This window comes from Ovis canadensis, chromosome 2, assembly GCF_042477335.2.
Source record: "Ovis canadensis isolate MfBH-ARS-UI-01 breed Bighorn chromosome 2, ARS-UI_OviCan_v2, whole genome shotgun sequence".
NCBI classification, from domain to species: Eukaryota; Metazoa; Chordata; class Mammalia; order Artiodactyla; family Bovidae; genus Ovis; species Ovis canadensis.
The window spans coordinates 82,144,738-82,165,764 of NC_091246.1; the positions used below are offsets into that span (position 1 = coordinate 82,144,738).

Consider the following 21,027-nt stretch of genomic DNA (forward strand, 5'->3'; position numbering starts at 1 on the left):
CTTCTAAAAATTTATCCACAAAAACACAATTCTTTAACGAAGACCATTTAGCCCTCGCTGGCAAAAATGCAGTGTACTTGAAATCACTCCATGCCATGTATGCACACAAGTATAATGTACACGCATAGCACACTGTAGCACACTCACTGACTCATGAGAATTTCACACTAAGACAAACCTTAAATGGTGTGGGAGCAAAAGGATTAGTTGGGGAACAACGGAAGAGAACTCTACTTGATTTCTGTAATGCCTACAGTAACAGAAAACATATTCCTTCAGATACAGCATCTTTGATTATCTGTATTACAATAACATGAAAATCCAATGAATATTCATAAAATGCTTCCTGAAAAAAACTGTTAACAGCTTTTCTCCTTTCACAATCAAATTATAGTATACAAATTCTCGTAAGTTTTTGTTTCATTTTTGGATTTATAATTTCATCAGAATATGACAAATCCAAGTATAGATTTACAAATGTTGAAACAGTTCCCTGCTTCCTGATCAGGCATTTACATGGACATCCTTTATGAATATTCAACAGATTCTTGTACATACACAATTATGTGTGGGCTGATTAACTAAGGAAGAGCTTTTAGGACCACCTTGTATAAGTCTAAGAAGGACTTAAATCTATACAAGGTTTCTAGAGAAATTATGTATAAAAGTAGCTTATATGCTTTGCAACTAACAAAAATTTATATATCTGAAAATTCAGTTCACACCAAAATATAAGAAGGGTAGTGGACTCACGATTTTCCCTTACTCTTCAAAAGGGCCATCTGATTTCAGCTATAAAAATGAATAGGTTCTGGCAAGAAAATGTGCTTAAGAAAGGATTTGCATGCCCACTCCAAACACACAGTTGTTTTTTTTCCTTGCCCAAATTCAGTCAACACTGAACTGGGACAAACGCACAGTAGCAACAAAGAACAAAACATTGGAAAAAGGCAATGGCAAGACAATGGTCATTATCCAACCTTGTCAGCGTTGAACTGTAGAGAATCAGCAAATGGGTTAGTGCTGCTGTACTTGTACTTAGGGTAAAGGTTGTGCGGCAAGGAAGGCAAAGGGGATTTCTAAAAGGAAACATAAGAAGCGCTGAGCGCAAGAAAAATGTATTTAAAACAACTCCATTATAAGGACAAAGTAATTACTGATTTAAATAACTATGTGACATCAGATCCTATCAGATTTCATCATTAATAACAACATCTTATAAAACAGTCTAGAACTAAGTGTCTCCTAGAGCAACCTGAATCCACACTCAAATCCAAATCTGGCCACAAAACACATAAGGAAGCAAGTCTATCAAACTGGCCCCAAATTTCTTTCATTTTCACCGAATGTTGTCACTATCGCCAACAAATAAGCCTATATATTTCACCCACTTATATTAACACATGTTCCATGCATTTCACTAAACATGCTTCAGTATTAAAAACCATAAATGGCTTTTTATTTATACTTAGAAGCAAATTATGCTGTTTTGGTTAAAGAAAAACAAAAATAAGAGTCTATCAGTTACAGAATGCAAATTAAACATGTGTCTTCTAGTCCACTGGTAATCTTCAGTGTTGTGTTATTTTGTTTCTCAGTTAGGAGTCTTTTTATACCTTGATTAGGTTTTAAGGTTGCTTCAATCAATAGCATTATTTAAACAAAGAAATCAATAATTTTTAAAGAAATGAACCACTTCCTACAGTGCTATTCTCTATCTGCCCACTTTTTGTGGTGCTAGGAACATCACAAAATATAGACAGATGGCTATTTTTAATTTCCTATAAAAGTTCCCATTTTATTGGGGAATTTATGAGGTTTGGGTAATATGTGAAGTCCTGCCTTAGAGTGTTCACATAGGTTTTGTGGCTTGCCTGATATGTCCTGAGCTTGAACTACTGGAGTTGAAATATACATATTACAGGCAGGATGACTGCCAAAGAGAATGTAGCATTTTCATAGTAAAAAAAAGTAATTTCCTTAGCACAATAAATTTTTTTTCACACTACTTTTTCTTTTATTGACTATATCTTTCAGAGGAAATTGCAGACACTTAAAATTCAGTTTGGCTCTAATTAACTGTTTGTGTTACTTCTCTCTATAAAAAAGCCCTACTGGCAAGCATCGAGAGTAGGAAGAGGTTGTCATGTGACACCACCCTGCACTCCACAAAGAGTACCCTCACTCAGTACAGCTATACTAAAGCTTATGCCACATCACCCTTTCAATCTGCTCTTTGTACAAAGTTTTTTCCTACAGAAGGAAGATGGGCAAAAGAAATGGGCACGCTGACATTTCTGCTCATCTCAACTTTCCCTCTGCTTTTCAATTTAAAATGTCAACTCCTGCTTTACAAAAGGGAAGATCACAAATGCAAAAAAAAAAGACCATTTATTAAGGTGGAAGAAATGACCAGGCAGAGATTAAGAACACATCCTAGGCAAAATAACTCAATGTAATAGAAGGTAGATTATTTCTAATCCTCATACATGGAATTGTACAGTTTTACATTTCCTTTATAATTCTGTAGAACAAGATGAATCAAAATAATGATGACAAGAAATGAAATATTTGAAAAAAGCTCTGGTTTTTTTGTTTGGCTTTGCTTTTTGCTTTTTAAACTTGCGGCTCACATAGGATTAGAATTTGGCCCTGAAAGGAGAATATAAGAGTACAGGATGAGCACAGCACATGAAATAGCAGAACATTCTATTATTAGGGAAGGATTTATAGGGCGAGTGTATTTCTCATTAAAAAATCAATGACAAAACTTGTGTTTATAGTTCCAAGGGCTGATAAAAATAGAAATGTTATTAACTAAGAAGAACAGGAAAGAAAAATCATCCTCTGGCCCAAATTAGTGGGGCCCACCCCTTAATATGACAATGTGGTCAGACTGAATTGTGAACTGTCATACTGGTGGAATTATTGAGTTTAGTTCTGGGAAGTTCTAATTCTTGAACAGTTGGAGAGCTAGAAAGACTGACTAGTTTTTAGTCTATGTACAAGATTTTCTTGATGCTTTATTACATCCACAAATAAAACATTTACCATTGAGAGACTCTTGTTCGGTCACTAAGTTGTGTCCGACTCTGAGACCGACCCAATGGGCTGTAGCCTGCTAAGCTGCCTTAGGCAGGCCTAGGCTAAGCCTGCCTTTCTGTCCATGGGACTCTCCAGGCAAGAATACGGGAGTGGGTTGCTATCTCCTCCTCCAGGGGATCTTCCCAACCCAGGGATCAAACCCATGTCTCCTGCACTGGCAGGCAGATTCTTTACCACGGAGCCACCATGGAAGCCCAAAGAGACTCTGAGGTATTTATGATACTTTTCTCTATAGATTCCTGGAGACATGACTATTTACATAGATACGTAAATTACTAAAAACTAAATATATCTCATTTTGTTGTACTGAGCTAAGGTGTGTATACTAAGTTGTGTCCAACTCCTGTGACTCCATGAACTGTAACCTGCTAGGCTCTCTGTCCATGGGATTTTTCAGGCAAGAATACTGGAAGGGGTAGCCGTTTCCTTCTCCAGAGGATCTTCCCAACCCAGGGATCAAACCTGCATCTACCTGCATTGCAGACAAATTCTTTACCCACTAAGCTATTGGGGAAGTCCTAGTCACTACAGTCATATCCAACTCTTTGCAACCCTAGGAACTGAAGCCTGCCAGGCTCCTCTGTCCATGGGATTCTCCAGGCAAGAATATTGGAGTAGTTGCCATGCCCTCCTCCAGGAGATCTTCTGGATCCAGGGATTGCACCTGCATCTCTCATGTCTTCTGCATTTGCAGGCGGGTTCTTTACTACTAGCACCACCTGGGAAGCCCAATATCTCATTTTAAAAACAATTTTTTTTTCTCATTTCCTAAAGCAAAATATTACTGTAGAGGAGGAAAGATATCTTTCCTGTACCCATCTTAAGACTCTTGGTTGGATCTCTGTAACAACAAATTAATGAGAAAGAAACATGCATATTGATGTAACCTAAGCTCTGTGTGACACAGAGCCTCCACTGGGAAATGAAGACCAGAAGAAAAGGTTAAGTCCGAGTGCTTTTATAGGAGGTCTGATGAAGAGTAGAAAGTTGGGGAAAATGACAGGACAAAACAGCATGAGCTAAGCATATTTAACTGGGGAAAACTTAGCAAGGCCTGTTCATTCAGATTCCTCTCAGGGGTCCTCCTCATCTGCAGGTAAGGATGTGCCTCTCCTGAAGATCTCTCAGGAGAGTCTTATGATGTGAGGGAGGAGAATTTGGGGGAGAAAGGAGAGGTCAGAGTCCTTCTAGCACCTGCCTTTTCTCAAATAACTTCTATTTAAATATTCAGTATGCCAAGGTGTTTTGTTTTAGGTTATCAGGTCCTAAGCCCTGTCACGTATCATTTGACTACACGTGTCATTCTAAGCAAGAGTTATTCTGGAATATTACTATAAATCAGGCATCATTATACCTCAGATAATAAAATAGGGATATTTTCCAGGTGCATGAGAAAATATCTTCCTTAGAAAATGCAACTTGGCATTGAAAGAAATATTTGCAATTTAGTATTTAAAAGTAATCTGAGAATCCGACTCAGCAGTTTGTAGCACTGTTTTAAATGATACAAAAGTTGGAAAGTAAAAATAAAAGAAGAATAAAACCCACCCACACACACAGAAAACAGCTTCAACTTAACTTAAACAGCCATTTAACAACATCATCATGCTGTGTCTATGTTTAACACAACAAATGGAAATAAATGTAGAAAGACCTGTAGTTATTTAAACAAACTGAACAGCATTTGAAAAGAATGCAGGATGATCTGGTCCCATCACTTGGCAGATTTTCTTATCTAAATGGATAATTATCTCCTAACAATAAATAACCGAATGATTAAAAACTGCAAATGTGAAGATAACTGCTTACATTAGGAACTACTAATTCATTTCTTAGCGTGAACTCAGACCAGAGCTACACCTGTCTTGACGACAAAAGGAAAAACCAACAAGATAAATCTGGTCACTTTGTTTCCTAGGGCACCGAATATTGAAAAGCTCCTTTTACTGATCTCTAAAAACCTTTTACTACGCTGCTTCCTCCATAACTTGACCATTACTATCCTAAATTTTAATTTTAAAAATTAAAATTAAATATATTGTATGAATAAAATTACACATTTTAAATTTCAGATGATCTTTTTCACTTTTCTTACATGTATTAACATTGTCTTTTTAAAGACAACAAACCCTAAAAGCTAATAAGCAGTTATTTCAAAAAGAATCAGTATGACAGAGATTCTTATATCCAGAAGTGGACCCTGTATGAGCCTCAGGACATCTAAGAAACTCCTGAAATGCTATGCTAACTTCTCAGTAAATCTCAAGAACTTTCTAAGGCCCAGTAGTTTAAGAACTACTGCACAGGAAAAAAAAAATTTTTTTTTTTCATTGAGGCATAGAGAAGATATGGAAAAAATAATTTTAAACTACTGGCATAATGTTCATCTTTGGCAACATATCAAATATACAAAGTTCTCTTAGTATCTCCATCAACAACATGCACTGGATGTGCTAAGATTTCTAAAATACTTTTAAAGCCATTTCAATTGTAATAACCAACAGTAAAATGGATTACTAGGCCTCTGTCCCCCAGGGGCTACACAGTGATCAGAGCTATTCAGTGATGGTGGCTGGGAAACAGCAGGTATGAAATTCTGAGTATATAAACATACAGCTTAAATAAAAACAACCAGTCCATCATATGGAAAGTTAATGTCCACTAGGATAGACAGATGCATTAAAGACCATGCCAAGAAATCACAGATTGCATACCGGGAATTCTAAATTTATAAAGAAAATGAACCCTCTCTAGTTTCTCAGAGACCTGACTAGACGTCACAGACTATCAACCTGAATAATTCCACCACATCCTTCTTAACAACTTACATATTTTATGACTATAGTGAAACTAATGACTATCCATCGAGATGCCTATGGGCCACCAGTGAATCCTACTTTTATGTGTTTTCAACAGACTTCAAGTGTCTGTTATACATGGTAGAAGGATTTTCAGGATAACTCAATGGGGGAAAAAAGCAAAATAAACTTTTTAAAAGTCTCCTGAGATTTCAAGGCTTGATCTCGGGTCCTAGAAGCAACTTGGCCCTGGATGTGTCAGAGTCCAAGTTGAATGCTGTTGGATGCGCCTACCTTGCCCTTTGTTTTCGCTTACCCTTGGTCTGTTTATAATGCTCTGTACCAGAAAGACTACAGGGTTGCCTGCTTTCCGAATGGCTTCCACAGCTTGTTCATGGCTTGCATCTCTGAGGTCCATGCCATCCACCTGCAATGGAAGGCCTCAGCTTAACATTTTAAGAAGCTATAGAACAACAGAACAATTTGCCAATTTGGAGTTTTGAGATTCCTGGGTGAAGCTCCTAAAAAATCTTTTTCAGATTCAAAAATATTTGAGACTACTTGTGAGGCTCCAGAATTTTTCATCTGTCCAGCAGACTTCTGGTCCCTTTTTTTGGACACAGATTTATGTTTCCAAAAATCAACTGAAACAATAATCAATTAGAATGAAGACTCTGCTTCTACTTCCCTTACACTGCCCAGTTGTTCGTTTAAACTGACAAATCAGCATCATCAAAGAAATAATACAAGGGAACTGTCTAGTAGCAATGTTTTCACCATAAAAGTCACTGTACAAATTTTCTTCCCAGTCATCACAGAGCGATCTGTGAAGTGGCTATGAGATGCTTTATGTATTTCTATTAGGGAAGCTTGAAGTTAAAAACAAAATTCTGATGTACAGAAAAATCAGCTTATGGTAAGGTTTGTTTGGCAAAAGAATCTTTGCAATAGGCATGACACGAGCTGGAAGCCAAGAAATTGTGCTTACTTGTGAGCAAATCTTGTATAAATAGCTTGAGAATAAAAGTTATTTTGGAACTTTTTATTGACCATGGCTTGCCTGGGTGATGATCAGCTCAGCTTATGCACTACATGAACAGGAAGGAAAACAGTCTGAAAGGCCAAATGCTAATCTTGCGAGAAAACTACAGGATACTGGTATACTTTTAACATTCCCAATTACCAGAGAATGAGCTATACAATAAAAATAGCAAAATAAGAGTAGACACAATTCTGAAAAATAAAATTATTAGATCTCTACAAAGAACCTTATCACCTTTAAAAGAATTACACACTGTATTTTATTGAAAACTTCCCTCAGGTTGATACTTGGATGAAATAGCAAAATCTCTTTCAGTGCATATTAAAAATGGCTTCTAACTTTTTGCAAAATAAAAGTATATATGTTTACTATATATTTCATTAGTGGGAAAATGTAACAGAAAATTAAATATCTTTGCTCAAGTCCAAAGAACTGTATACTTTTCACGGAATATTTCATAGGTCTCTAGTTTAAACACATTGTCAGAGATTCTTAGCAGAGTCATGTTCTGGAATTCCAAGGATCACAGAGGCCTAAGGCTTTCTTATTTACTGAAAAAGGCCACTACACATAACTGAATTCAAGAAACTACCACTGAGCAATATTTTACCACATGGAAAAAAAACTTCACTCCAATTTCAAAGGCATGTTTAAGTCTACTGATACATTAAAACAACATTTTGGTGCAAAGTATGATTAATCCTTTCTCAAAATAATTATAAACATTTCTTAATTTTTCTACTTAGGTCAAAAGTATTCAGTAATGAAGTACTCATAAAATAAATTGCCTTGGATAAACTTAAATTAGAAATTTTATGTAGTACTCTAATGAAGAAAAATTTCTTTAACATGGGCCTAAGATATCATTTAATGAAGAGCAAAGATACAGGAAGAGAGAAAAAAACCCCATCATTCTTCCTTATAAATGGTCAGATTTTAAAAAAAAATGAAACACCAGGCAGAGCCCTTGCTTTCTTGCAAATCTCAATCTTCTTTTGTCAGTCCTCAATGTACATATACTTTACACAATAGATCAATGCCCACAATGTTCAAGTTGTGGCTGATTCTTATCAACTTCTACACAATTAAGGCATCTTAGTGTGTAAGTTATATGGATTTAGAAAATGAGAGACAATCACTTGTACAAAGTAAAACTAATGGTTGCCATAATAACAAAGTGATCAGTTGGTTTTTGTTTGGAAGTTGTCTCTCTTAATTGACTCTCTACCTCCTGACAACCCAGCAAATCTGGGTCAGGATTTGCTGACCTTCCTCTACACATTTACTAAAACCATGCTTATGTTAATCAAATAATTCGTCACACTATTCTGAAGTGACCTGATTACTTATCAGGTCTGTCCCACTTGACAGGCAGGCTGGATGTTTTATTTACCGTGGGATGCCCAGAGCCTGTTATAGCACCTGGAATGCAACAGCTGCTCTAGGAATACTTGTTGAGTAAATGATGAGCGACTTGTGAGAAGAGCAGATATGAAATATTAAACTTAGCTTTGAATGAAGGGATTAGATACAATCTGACCAAATGCTTCTCTCACATATAACAAAATGTGTACGCACATGCACATCCACACCAGTGCACACGTGCGTGCTCATACACACAGCCCTCAGTGATGAGTGGGGAACGGGCAGAGCAATGATATGAAGGAAAAGCCAAACTTGGGTTGGTGAGGGTGGTGGGGAGACCTTTCTGTAAAATGTAATGAGGATATTAGTATAAAAACTTTACCAAAAAGACTCATTTAAAAAAATCTTATCCAACAACATTTAGGCATTTCCTGAAATAACGTCTCATTTGAGGGTTCAACTGTGATGTGTACATTTTGTGTGTGTACACATACGTTAAACAATTTAATTATTCCCCAAGAAATTTGCTTTGTTTTTTTTTTTTAACTGAACTTAGTAATTTATCTCAGCACCGACATTTTTTAGAACAGTTGGTTATACCTCCAAACACTTATCAATATATATATAATTTGTTATCATATACTGAAGATAAAAATTATAGATGAAAACAAAAAAATAAGAAAGAAATTCTTTAATAACAAACATATTTTACTCGAGTGTTGAGTCAGTGTAAAGATGATGATCCCCTTGGTAAAGAGGATGGCCCAGGTGAGTAATTTTAGCATAAAAAGCTAACTGGAAGGTACCTCTACTATTCTATCTCCAGGTTTCAGGGTTCCATTTTTGCCAGCTGGACTATCTTCAAGAACATGTTTGATGAAAATGCCCCTCATCACTTCACCATTGCTTAGACGACTCCCCATCCCTCGTCCACCAACAATGCTGATTCCCAAGGATTTGCTTGGTTCTCGCCAAAGTTCAACCCTATAAAAAATAAAGAAAATTTTAAAGTCTCATAAGAAAGTACAGGGAGAAAGCCTCGTAAAGTTGGGTGTGGCAATGATTTCTTGGCTATAACAAAGGCACAGGCAGAAAATTAAAAATGGACAAATTTGGCATCAGCAAAAATAAAAGCTTTTTTTCATCGAAAAGTACTATTAAGTGGGTAAAACAGCAACCCAAAGAAAGGGGAAATATTTGCAAACCACAAATCTGATAAGGAATGAACATCCAGAATATACATAGAACCCCTGAAACTCAATGATAATAACAAAAGAAAACAATCAAAATTGGGAAAAGAACTTGACTAGATATTTCTCTGGGGACGATAGACAAATGTCCTGTAAGCACATAAGAAGATGCTCAGTATCACTAACCATTGCGTGAATCAGCACTGCTATGAGCCCATGTGCTGCCACTACTGACACCCAGGCACCTGGAGCCCATGCCCTGCAGCAAGAGAAGCCACTGCCAGGAGGAGGCCATACACCGCATCTGGCGAGCGGCCCCCACTCGCTGCAGCTGGAGAAAGCCCACGCGCAGCGATGCAGACCAGCGCAACAGCAAAAGCTACTGAGAAAGACCCCCTCACACTCAGTAAGATGGCTAATGCAAAAAAAAAAAAAAGACAGAAAATAAGTCGGCAGGGAGAAATTGTACAAATTATGGAGAAATTATAAGCCTTGTGCACTGTTCGTACCCATGTGAAACGTTACAGCTGCTATGGAAAAAGAGTATAGAAATTCCTCAAAAAATTAAAAATAGAATTAACATATGATCTGGCAATTCCACTCCTGAGTATATACCCAAAAGAATTCAAAGCAAGGTCTTGAGGACATACACGTATAGTATGTTCACATAAATATTATTCACAATTCACAATAAGAAAATATTATTCACAAGCCAAAAGGTAGAAGCAACCCAAGTGCCCATGAATAGATGAATGAATCAACAAATGGCATATAAATACAAAGAATAATATTCAGCCTTAAAAAGGAAGGAAATTCTGACACATGCTAAGACAAAGATCATCTTTGAGAACACTATGCTAAATGAAATAAAGGACAAATCCTATATGATTCCACTTATACAATGTACCTAGAATAGTCAAATTCACAGAGACTAATGGAGAAGAGCCGTTGCTAGATGATGCAGGGAGGGGGAAATAAGAGGTTACTATTTAGTGGGTACAGAGTTTTAGTTTTGCAAGATCAAAAAAGTTCCAGAGATGGATGGCACTGATGGTTACAAAGCAACGTGAACACACTTTATGCCACTAACCTACAAGATTAAAAGTGGTTCAAATGGTTAAAAATAATAATAATAATAAATACATTTTTTAAAATTCAAAGGAATAAGATATTATTATACTAAGTTTTGTAAATATCATTTGCTCAATTTGTTAAGGTTTTACCCATAGCAAGACAAAATCACTATAAATAAATTACGTTTCCAATTAAGTGTTTTATAGGGTCTGATAAATACTATTAATAATATATTTCTGAGACTGATTTGTTACAAGTTAATATTAGGCTCATACTCCAGGCTGAGGCACAAATGAATATAAAAGGACCATTTTCCAGGGGCTCTAATACTGCAGACATTAAAAAACTCAGCTACTCTCAAACAGATGGTAGCTTCTAAGCTTAGCAACCCAGTTAAGAGAGAGAACGTTTCTGTATATACTGAATGAGAAGCTTACCTCTGCAACAGTCTGCCTCGCCAACACAGACCTAGAAACTAACAGTCAGGGCATGAAGAGCGGTTGCTAACACAGTCCTCCGTGATCCGAGCCCGTCACCATTTCCTAAACACATCCTCCTCAGCTCTCCACTCCCCTCTTTCCACTCTGGCTATCCTCTTGGTGTTGCTGAGGTTCATCTCCTGCCCTGGGGCCTAGGCGCTTGCTAACTGCCTCTGTCCTAAATGTACTTCCTCCACCCACATAATAAGTGCATGAACTCATATCTAATACCTGTAGATAGCAGTCAGAACCATGGATGAACTGAAAGTACATGTCTTATGAAAAGGCCAGGATACAAGAATAAGGTGATTAGCACCAAAGTGTTTGGCCAAGATGAAGGGGTTCAGATGACTGCAAGCGAACAGGGATACGAAGTAGAAAGTTCTAAGATGGGTAATGAGACTCTGCATTTTACTCTAACCTGCAGGAAGGGAGCTGATGCTGGACATCAGACAGGAGAAGAAAGCTTGGTCCAGCATACCCTCAACCTTGACATGTGACGTGCTCCCAGAGGAAACGAAAGGTTGTAGGTAGGACTTCTGGGTGCTGAGGGAGGTCCTGGTAAGAAAAGACTGGGGTAAAAAAGCACCACGGTGAAGTGAGAGGAGGGACAACTGGTCACAGGAAGCAGATGAGGAAATACTTCTTTTCTCTGGTCAGTACTTTTTTTCTTTATTAGAAATCTAAGACCTAGAGATCTGTGGTTTAGTGTAAAGGGATCTCACTATGATTCTTCATCTTAACAAATCTGTGAGAAAAGCTTAAACTAGTTAAAATTCTTTTCATCACTTTCTTTCATTCTAGGAATTCTGTGAAAGACAAGAACCAATTTCTTCCCATTTCCAAGGTAAAACGGCAAAGTAGTAAAGTCAGTAGAGTCAGCCACTGTCTTTAATATTTAAGAATCCAGAATACATAGGTGGGACTCATTCCCTCTTCTTTTAAAAATGAAAAAAATAAAAGAATGAAAGAAAATGTCTCATAGATCCTTAGCAGTTGATATATGTTAGAGAATGGTTCTCATGATTCTCTAGACACTAAAAATAGCAGGGGCAGCAAAAACTCATTAAGGGCTTATGTACTCAGCCTTATTCTCCAGGTGAGTTCCACAGACTTTGATTTTATTTTCAAGTCACTCCTGTGAGGTGGATGCTCTTGTCACTCTGTTTTACAAAGGGAAGAGGCACAGAGGTTAAACAGCCTTTGGATACCAGTACCCTGTGCCTCCTGAGGATGTAGCACAGACAGCAAAGTGGTATTAGATCCAGTCCTAAGAGGAAATGCTGTAATTCTTCAAAACATCAGAGCAGATAACCAAAAACAGAGCTGCCAAAATGACCCCAGCACTGAGGAACCAATCCAGGATTCATGAAGCAGAACACAGTCAACATTCCATGTTAAGAAGAAAATAAGAGACCTATAAAAGAAAAACTGGGCAGAACATGTCCAGAGCTGGTTTTACAGAAAAATGTCAGCCTTTCTGGAGAACACAGATTTTCAAAAAGTGAAATTAATAAAACCAAGGTAAAATAGAGCTCTGAGGCCAGGTTGCCTGAACTCTGAACCAAGAGTTCCTGGGCTCGATTCCTGCCCTTCTGCTACTTAACAACTGGGTGACCCTGTTTTACTCCATTAGTCTTTTTTTTTCCTTTCCTCAGCTGGAAAATGGGTCAAACAAGAGCCCCAACATCAGAGAGTTGCTGTGAGGATTAAACTCATGAATGTATGTCATGTACAAAACAAAGTTTTACAACTTAGTAAAGCAATCAATAAATCTGATTACTTATTATGGTGATGATAATAATTCATATGACAAATGAACAAACCTGTACGCCAGCACCTCAATCTGTTATGCTTACACATTGTTTACTAAGAGTAACTGGGCTCAATGTACCATATTCTACCCACTGGGTTGATAAAAGCATTTTTAAAGATGATCATATGATGTGGTAACAAGGATATTGGGGGAAAAAAGCTCTCAAATATTGGAAATAAAAGTAAAAATTGGTACAGCCACCTTAAAAAGCAATTTGACAACTTCTAGTAAATCACAGAATTAAATCTACAAGTCAGCAATTTCCCTTTGGAATATCTATCTAGACAAATTCTCCAAATGTGTAAGAAAATATACTTACTGCACAGGATTATTGTAATAATTGTTAACTACTCAAATATCAATCTGAAAATAAACTGAGCTATATTCATATACTGAAAGGCACTGCCACAAGTAAACTGAATGAATTAGATATTTTTGTATCCGCATGAGTGTGTACAGAAACATTTATTTAAGAGTAAGCAAGCTGGAAAATGATACATACAGTATGATATAATCCTGCACATGAAAATCACATGCAAAATAAAAGTGTAACACAGGTTATTTACAAATTTTTCTTGACTGCATGCAAGAATGTCCAGCAGGTTTCCAATCCTGTAAAGCATATTCATGACCCTTGTTCCTTATTTACTAAAAGCTCTAATTATTTTGGTAAGCTTCCTCATGAACTTCTATGAACTTCTCCCCTAAAAAAAATTGAGGGATTCCATAAGGTTAGTGAGGGCAGGTTATCTTCTTTAAGATTTACAGAATCTGTAGACATACTCTCTTGGTAAATTAGTCACCACCATTAGAGACATCACTTAGCATGATGTGAAGGTTAAAACGGCAAATAAAGTATAAAAATCTTATGGTCCAGAAGTTGTACCCAACTTCTCGCTGTAGGAAAATTTCATAATAACTCCTGTGCTCAACAATGTTTACTTGCTCTGGCATGAATAATAAAGAAGAAGAAGCTGATGGCTGCTAAGAACAACCACTGACTGAGTCCTCACTGTGCACCAAGCATTGTACTGAGGACTTTAAGTGAATTATGATATTAAATTCTCTTCCACATGTTAAAGGTTCTACTTTATTTTTAAATTAAAAGTATAATTACTCTTTCAAAAATATTTTATTTAAGTATAGTGACACAGTACAGTGATCCAGTATTTTTACAGATTAACTCCATACAAGATTATGGCCATAATTTCCTGTGCTATACAGTATATCCTTGTTACTTATTATTTATACATAGTAGTTTACATCTCTCACCCCTAATTTTACCCTCCTGCCTTTTCTCTCCCCTTTGGTAATCACTAGTTCATTTTCTATATCTGTGAGTCTGTCTCTGTCTTGTATGTACATTGGTTTATTTTTTAAAAGAGCCCACATATATGTGACAAAATAAAGGATTTCTCTATCTGACTTATTTCACCCTGCAAAATAGCCTCTAGGTCTGTCCATGCTGCTGCCAATGGAAGAATATCACTATTTTATGACTGAGTAATATGTGTGTCTATATATACATATATATACACATGTATTTCCATCTAGTATTGTAATTCCATCTAACTTACTTCTGCCTCTCTCTTCAAATAAACAAAAAACCTAACATCTTATAACTGGAGTAGGAAATTGCAACCTACTCCAGTATTCTTGCCTGGAAAATTCCATGGACAGAGGAGGCTGGCAGGTGACAGTCTGCCAAAGAGTTAGACAGAGAGTTAAATACGACCAAGCGACTGAGCACACAGCATCTCACAATATTTTTTCTGCTACGAATCTAGCGCTTCTGTTCTCAGTGTGGGCAATAATGTAGCAAGACTTTGATTTTTTAAAGCGGTCTGAATAATTTTTTAAAAATTGAAATCAAAAAGTCATTTTATTTGGCTGGAGATGCTGTTTCTTATGAAAGCAATATAAAAGGTTTCCTATACTTTGAACATGATTCAACCTAGAAAATGTTTAAAGGTGATGCAGCCTAAAGTTCATTTATGAGCTAGGCAAATCATCAAACTGTATTACACATCAGAAGAATAGAAATTTTTCTATATTGAGAATTTTATTTATTCATTGTAGAATAAATAGTTAATAAATATGTAAAAAGGCACCTCTCTGATGGTCAACTTTAAATCTGTTCAGAGAAAGTGTCCACTGATTATATTTTACCCTTAATGCAAAATATCTTACATTTTTCTTTCATTATTTTGTGTCTCTCTACACCTTGTCTAACTCAATACAGAGTAGCTTCCTTAAAGACAGAATTTATGTCTTACACTTCCCTGTTATTTACAAAACTATCTGCCTCTCATCTTGTCAATAATCAGGACTCAGTAAATTCCTACTAAACTGAATCTTCTTCTACTCAGAACAGGAAAATATACCTTAGTGATATTCAGAGGTATATATGAGTAGATTTAGGAAAGTCATCATTCCTATTATATATGAAATTCATTCTAGAAAGACCATGGGTTAGAATAACCACAGCCTATGATAAGATGCTCACACACACATTTTGAATGTTTATGTTTGAATATCTACTTTCTACAAATAATAGAAAAATTTCAAGTTAACATTTGGTGATTTGCCTAAGATAAACTCTACAGAAGATATTCCAACTACCTATGCATAATTTTCTCTGGTCAATTTTATTTAGTCCCTACTATGTGCCAAATCTTCAAGTACATATTAGTGTTAACCCTGTGCGATACATACTATCTTCTCCACTCTGTGGCCACAGAGAAGTGGACGGTGAGCAATATTAAACAGCTTGCTCAAAGTCACAGTAGCAAGTTGTAATCTAGTACTTGAAACCACCCCTCTCTATCTTTAAACCCTGAGTAGGCAGAAGACAGAAATAGTCCTTACCGCCGAGGCTGATTCCAGTTGCTGTAGGCTGCATTTTGAAGGTCACTTTCTTCCCCCTCTCCTTCTTCTCTCTCTGGTAGCTCTGGAATGTCTCTGGTAAAGAGTTAGACAGTGAGTATTCCACAATCCTAGTAAAACCACACAGGCTGTCTTCTAGGTACTTTATTATTGGTTTGGCTAAAAGTACAGAACTGCTTCATATTTTCACCACACTTGGCTACTAAGTATATAATATTTTACATTAAAGGGAAAATAAAGCCTGATTACATAAAATAAAAACCTCATACTGGAATCAGTCTACTATACCTGAACTTCCCAGGTGACAGCTGAACAAACCCATGTGGGTTTGATCCCTGGGTTGGAAAGATCCCCTGGAGAAGGGAATGGCAACCCACTCCAGGATTCTTGCCTGGGAAATCCTGGGACAGAGGAGCCTGGCTGGCTACAGTCCACGGGGTCACAAACAGACACGACTGAGTGATTGAGCACTCAGCACTGTAACTGAGTCTGGAGATACAACAGAACGCAAGGTGCCTTGTCTAGGCTTTTTCTTTCCTAATGAAACATGGACAAAGGAAGGAAGGGATTGAAAAGAATGAGGAAATGCTAGAATTTTTAAGAACAACTATTCAACAACTATTTCCTAAATTTTTCCCAGGTGTGAGAAGGTAGACACCCCATGTGTGTTATAAGCGTGTACAGTCCCACTGGATCCCTGGCCTGACAGAGCTGAACATCAAGTATGCCAGGAGTGCAGCATCTCTACCGCCTCAGGATGGACCAATGCTTTCCCTTCATCTTTTGAAGACAGATGGAAAATGCTTATGGTCTGCTTCTGCCCATCCAAAGCAGCCAGCCACAGTATTCTCATGGGAAGCAGTTTACAGGCACTTGAGTCCAAGGTCAGTTGTCAATTTTTACAGGAATTCAGATTTTGCCAAATGCCAAGCATGTAACAAAATATGTCCGATCTCTTAACTGACTGTAAATATAACTATAAAATAATAATCTTGTCCAAAAATACTTGGTTTTTACCAAAGGCACACTTTGCATCAATAAATGGTATTGTCAGGACAACAAAGAATGGTTAAATCAATTATGGCATGGTCTTATGCTATTAAGAAAAATTGGATTTCTAAAGAAATATATTCTTCTTAAAATAGAGAAAGCTTTAAAAACTCTAATTCAATAAATACTTGCAGCTGATATTTACCGAAATTGAAAAAAATCTGAAGATAGCATATGTTCAAATTATATCCATTCTCCCCCAACAGGAATACTGAACTCTGTCAAATTATATTATCTTCAGACCTTGAGATCAGAAGTCATCTAATCTAATAATCCATCTGTGCTTCAATGTGTTTCCCAACACAACCATTCCCAAACAACTGTGTGGGCTCTCCCAGAATGTCTCACTCTTTCTTTGACCTGAAAGTTAGATCTTTGCTTTTCATCTGTCAGAGGGAAACCCACCTGCCTGTGGTTCCTACCTACCGGTCGTGTGACAGAATTCTCCTTCTGTAATTGAGGAAGGAGACTCTGAATGAGGTTGGGCTCACAGAGACTAATCCTGACTATGGGACAGGACTGTCAGGAATGGAGCCAAAATTTTCAAAATGATGTTAAGAAGCTGATTGAGAATGAAATAGTTGGAGTGAACCTCAATCTGAAAGATGCAAGGCAGTGGGGGGAAGCAGAGCCTAACCCTCTGGAAATACCACTGGGGAGAATATGACAGAAAAAGCGGGTACAGAATGCAGAGAGGAATGGGAAGTAAGAAACAGTCCTTCTCTAAAACACCCAGTTATTACACAAAAGCCCAGGCAGGGGGAGCTGCTCAGATGCAGTCACACAGATTGCATCATATGCTCCCGGCTTGTGAGCTGCAAGATGACAAATACAGATACGTGGAGTCTTCTCATACAAAAAGGCCCATTCTCTTCAGATGACTGTCCAATCTCGGATCATTTCACTAACCCAGATACATCCCCATAAATGTGCTGATTATTCTTTATCCATCTTCAGGCGGGGTTTACAGGACTCAAGCATGTGTGCCTCAGCAGAATGAACCTGCTCTGTGTCCCCACACTCAGTCAGCCAGGAATGAATTAGACTTCTCGGCACTCATGTCTGATTGTTGAATATCAAATAAGTTTCTGTCAACTGTAACAAGTAGCACTCTATATGTGCATTAAGATGCCAGAAACTGGCACAAAGTCACACAGTAAAGGAACAGAGATGAGACCTGAATTGGGCCAGTTTACTACAAAACCTGAGCTCTTAAACTCCATGCTATGCTGCCCCATATTTTTATACAGGGCTAGTACAATTCTTTTTTTTTGATCCAATGGTTAAGAACATGGAGCCCGACCATGTGCATTTAACCTTGATTCTTCCACCTATTAGTTATGAAACTTGAGCAAGTAACTTAATCTCTCTGGTGCCAATTCCTCCTGTATGCTTAAAGAGAAATCTGTTACTCAGCTGTTAATATAACTGAAAAACATACAGGCCCACAGCTGAAAATGTATTGTGCACTCTTTTCGGGATAGCAATTTGACATTATTTCTCTCCCTGTTCTGAACTCAGCAGCAGCATCAAAATCTGGTTCCTGCCTTTCCTAAGGGAGGAAAACAGGATGCAGGCTGTTTTTGTTTTGAGCATCCTTGTATTAACAGCAAATACACTCTTTTGCAGGAAAGCAGTTATTCACAGCATTGACAGCTCAGGCCCTTTTCCTTCGTGTGCTAGGCGAGAACCAACACGCTGAAAGTGGCTTTTTTGTTTTAATATTAACATTCTGAGTGCTTTTAAGGCCTCAAAATTTAATAAGAATATCATGTTATCTTGTCATATTCTCTAAGTAAGCCATGTGGAATGGTATTTCAGAGGGACACTGGAATTACTGCATCTAACTTTTTAATAGGAAGTACCAGGTAGTTGTAATCAATTCATGTCATTAGCCCTAAGATGGAAATTCTAGACAGAAGTATGGCTGAGCTTTGCAAAGGGTGGAATGAATACTCTTTTTCTCATAAAATTCGAGGGGCCCTTTGGGCCATGACATTCCTTCCCTTTATTAAACACATAACAAACCTTTCCTTCTTTAACACTGTCTGAATAGCTGTAGCCACATACAATTTGCAGAGGAAAGAGTGATGTGATGTTACAATGCCTGCAGAGTCACTGGACACCAGAGTGTTATGGGCTGTTAGAACTTTTGTGAGCAGACCTCAGAATGTTTGCAAAGCCATTTCTTCTTTATAGCATACTTAAGGAGAAATCTGTTACTCAGCTGCTAATGTAACTGGAAAAAAACAGGCCCACAGCTGAAAATGTATAGTGTATTCTTTCCAGAAAAGCAATTTGACATTATTTCTCTCCTTGTGCTAAACTCAGCAGCAACATCAAAATCTAGTTTCTTTCTTTCTTAAGGGAGGAAAAAACTACATTTCCCGTATTATTCAAAGGTTCTCAATACACTGTGTATAGAGGCTTTAAAAAGTCAAACATTCTATACCTAACCCGTATATACACAAAGACGTTCAGCTCAACATTCTCCAAAGGAGTAAAAACATAACCATTAAAAATGTTTATGAATTGTATGTACGTTAATGAGTAAATAAATAAAGTTTGAAAATGTTTATGACAGAGGAAAAGTGATACAATACCATAAAAATTACAGGTCCCAGGGAGTGAATGAAACCATAGTCATATCTGAGGTAAATTCCCCAAAACTCAGTAAGCTGACAGTGGTATATGGACTGATACAACTAAAGAGTTTTAATTTCTTGCTTTGATTTTTCATATTCTCCCCAAATTTCCCACAATATGCAATCACTCCTTAAGTAATATGGGTTGCAGTTGTCTAGTTGCTAAGGCACATCCAGCTCTTTTGTGACCCCATGGACTGTTGCCCACCAGGTTCCTCTGCCCATGGGATTTCCTAGGCAAGAACACTGGAGCAGGTTGCCATTTCCTTCTCCAGGGGATCTTTCCAACCCAGGGATCGAACTTGCATCTCCTGCTTGGTAGGTGGATTCTTTACCACAGCGCCACTAGGGAAGCCCAGTAATATAGGAAAAGGGGGTGATTTTTTTTTTTTAGTCTTGAAAGAGAGAAAAAGAATTCAGTCTTTTTTTATTGCTAGGCCTCCCTGACACAATAGTCTTCTTTATAACTTGCTGTATCGATCATTCACATAGCAGACTTACCTGCCAGTGTAGGAAGCAAACATATCCAGTGCCATTATTCCTCCAGATTGCTGCCCCAAGCTTATTTTGAACTCTTCCAAATATTCTGCAGGTACATAAGTAATTCTGGAACAAGACACAATCCATGAAAGCAGAGCTCTGCCTGTTGGGAGAATCTTCCAAAATATGAAATAAACTTATTTTGTTCCCTCATCTCTACTTTTTCACACAACTCATTTAAATCAGCTTACTCAGTAGACTCTAAACTTCAGAAGAATTAAGTATTCTATAGGCAATAATAACAACAGAAATTAAGAATTTAAAGACTGCTGATAATTATCTGTTTGCCAATAATCATATGGGGGAAGAAAACAGCATAATATATATTTCCAAATGAGAAGACTATTAGCAATTTTTTTTTAATTAAAGAGATCTAGAAATCCTTAGAAAAGTAATTTTCAGTAATAACATTTATTTTCTCCAAAGATTTTTGGCTGCCTTAGCAGGAACAAACTGGGTAAACTCTACTAAAACACTGAGCATTCAAAATTACATTCTCCCATAAAACACAATTAATTTTGAACATTAACAAGTACTATCAGTAATCCTATCCTAGCTTTATTAAAGTATTAACTCTTAAGTCTGAGTTAAACCATTATTGGTGCATAGAAAGATTCTCTTACTAATATGCAGCAATGTTTACGTTCATTTTGGTTTCAGAGAAGAAGCCTGACACTTGAATGGTCACACACTAATTCAACAAGTGCTGGCTGAACGCCTATAATGTGGAAGGCACTGAGCAAGTTGCCGACTTCAGTTATAATGCTTAGAAATGACATCTGAAAAGTCAAGTTTACTGCTGCCCCAAGAGGCTACACAATTGATATACCTGTTGAAGTAGTCTGTTCCAATCCTCAAATTAATATATGGCATGGCAAGTGAAAGAAAGGACTTCAAGGCATTTCAGGATATTTGTGCAAAGAAACAAAAGCATGTATCAAAAATGCACAACACGAAAATCATGAAGACTATTACGCCGGCTAACCATAGCTTACCTTCATGCGTAAGCTATGGTTAGCCGGCATAATAGTCTTCAT

At 37.2% G+C, this 21,027-nt stretch overlaps 1 protein-coding gene across 10 annotated transcripts in view; it reads right to left on the reverse strand.

The window, feature by feature from the left end:
* The window catches only part of MPDZ (multiple PDZ domain crumbs cell polarity complex component), a 175,573-nt gene that overhangs the window by 40,042 nt on the left and 114,504 nt on the right, over positions 1-21,027 (reverse strand). For 4 of the 10 annotated variants that reach the window (XM_069576572.1, XM_069576568.1, XM_069576570.1 and 1 more), the window contains 4 exons: positions 19,952-20,056; positions 15,738-15,830; positions 9,117-9,294; positions 6,220-6,330 (listed from right to left, as the gene is read on the reverse strand). In XM_069576572.1, the coding sequence (XP_069432673.1) occupies positions 6,220-6,330; positions 9,117-9,294; positions 15,738-15,830; positions 19,952-20,056 (487 nt within the window). Of the gene's footprint in view, positions 1-178; positions 251-980; positions 1,080-6,219; positions 6,331-9,116; positions 9,295-15,737; positions 15,831-19,951; positions 20,057-21,027 lie in introns of all 10 variants that reach the window. The other 6 variants (XM_069576571.1, XM_069576573.1, XM_069576569.1 and 3 more) reach the window with 4 other exon arrangements.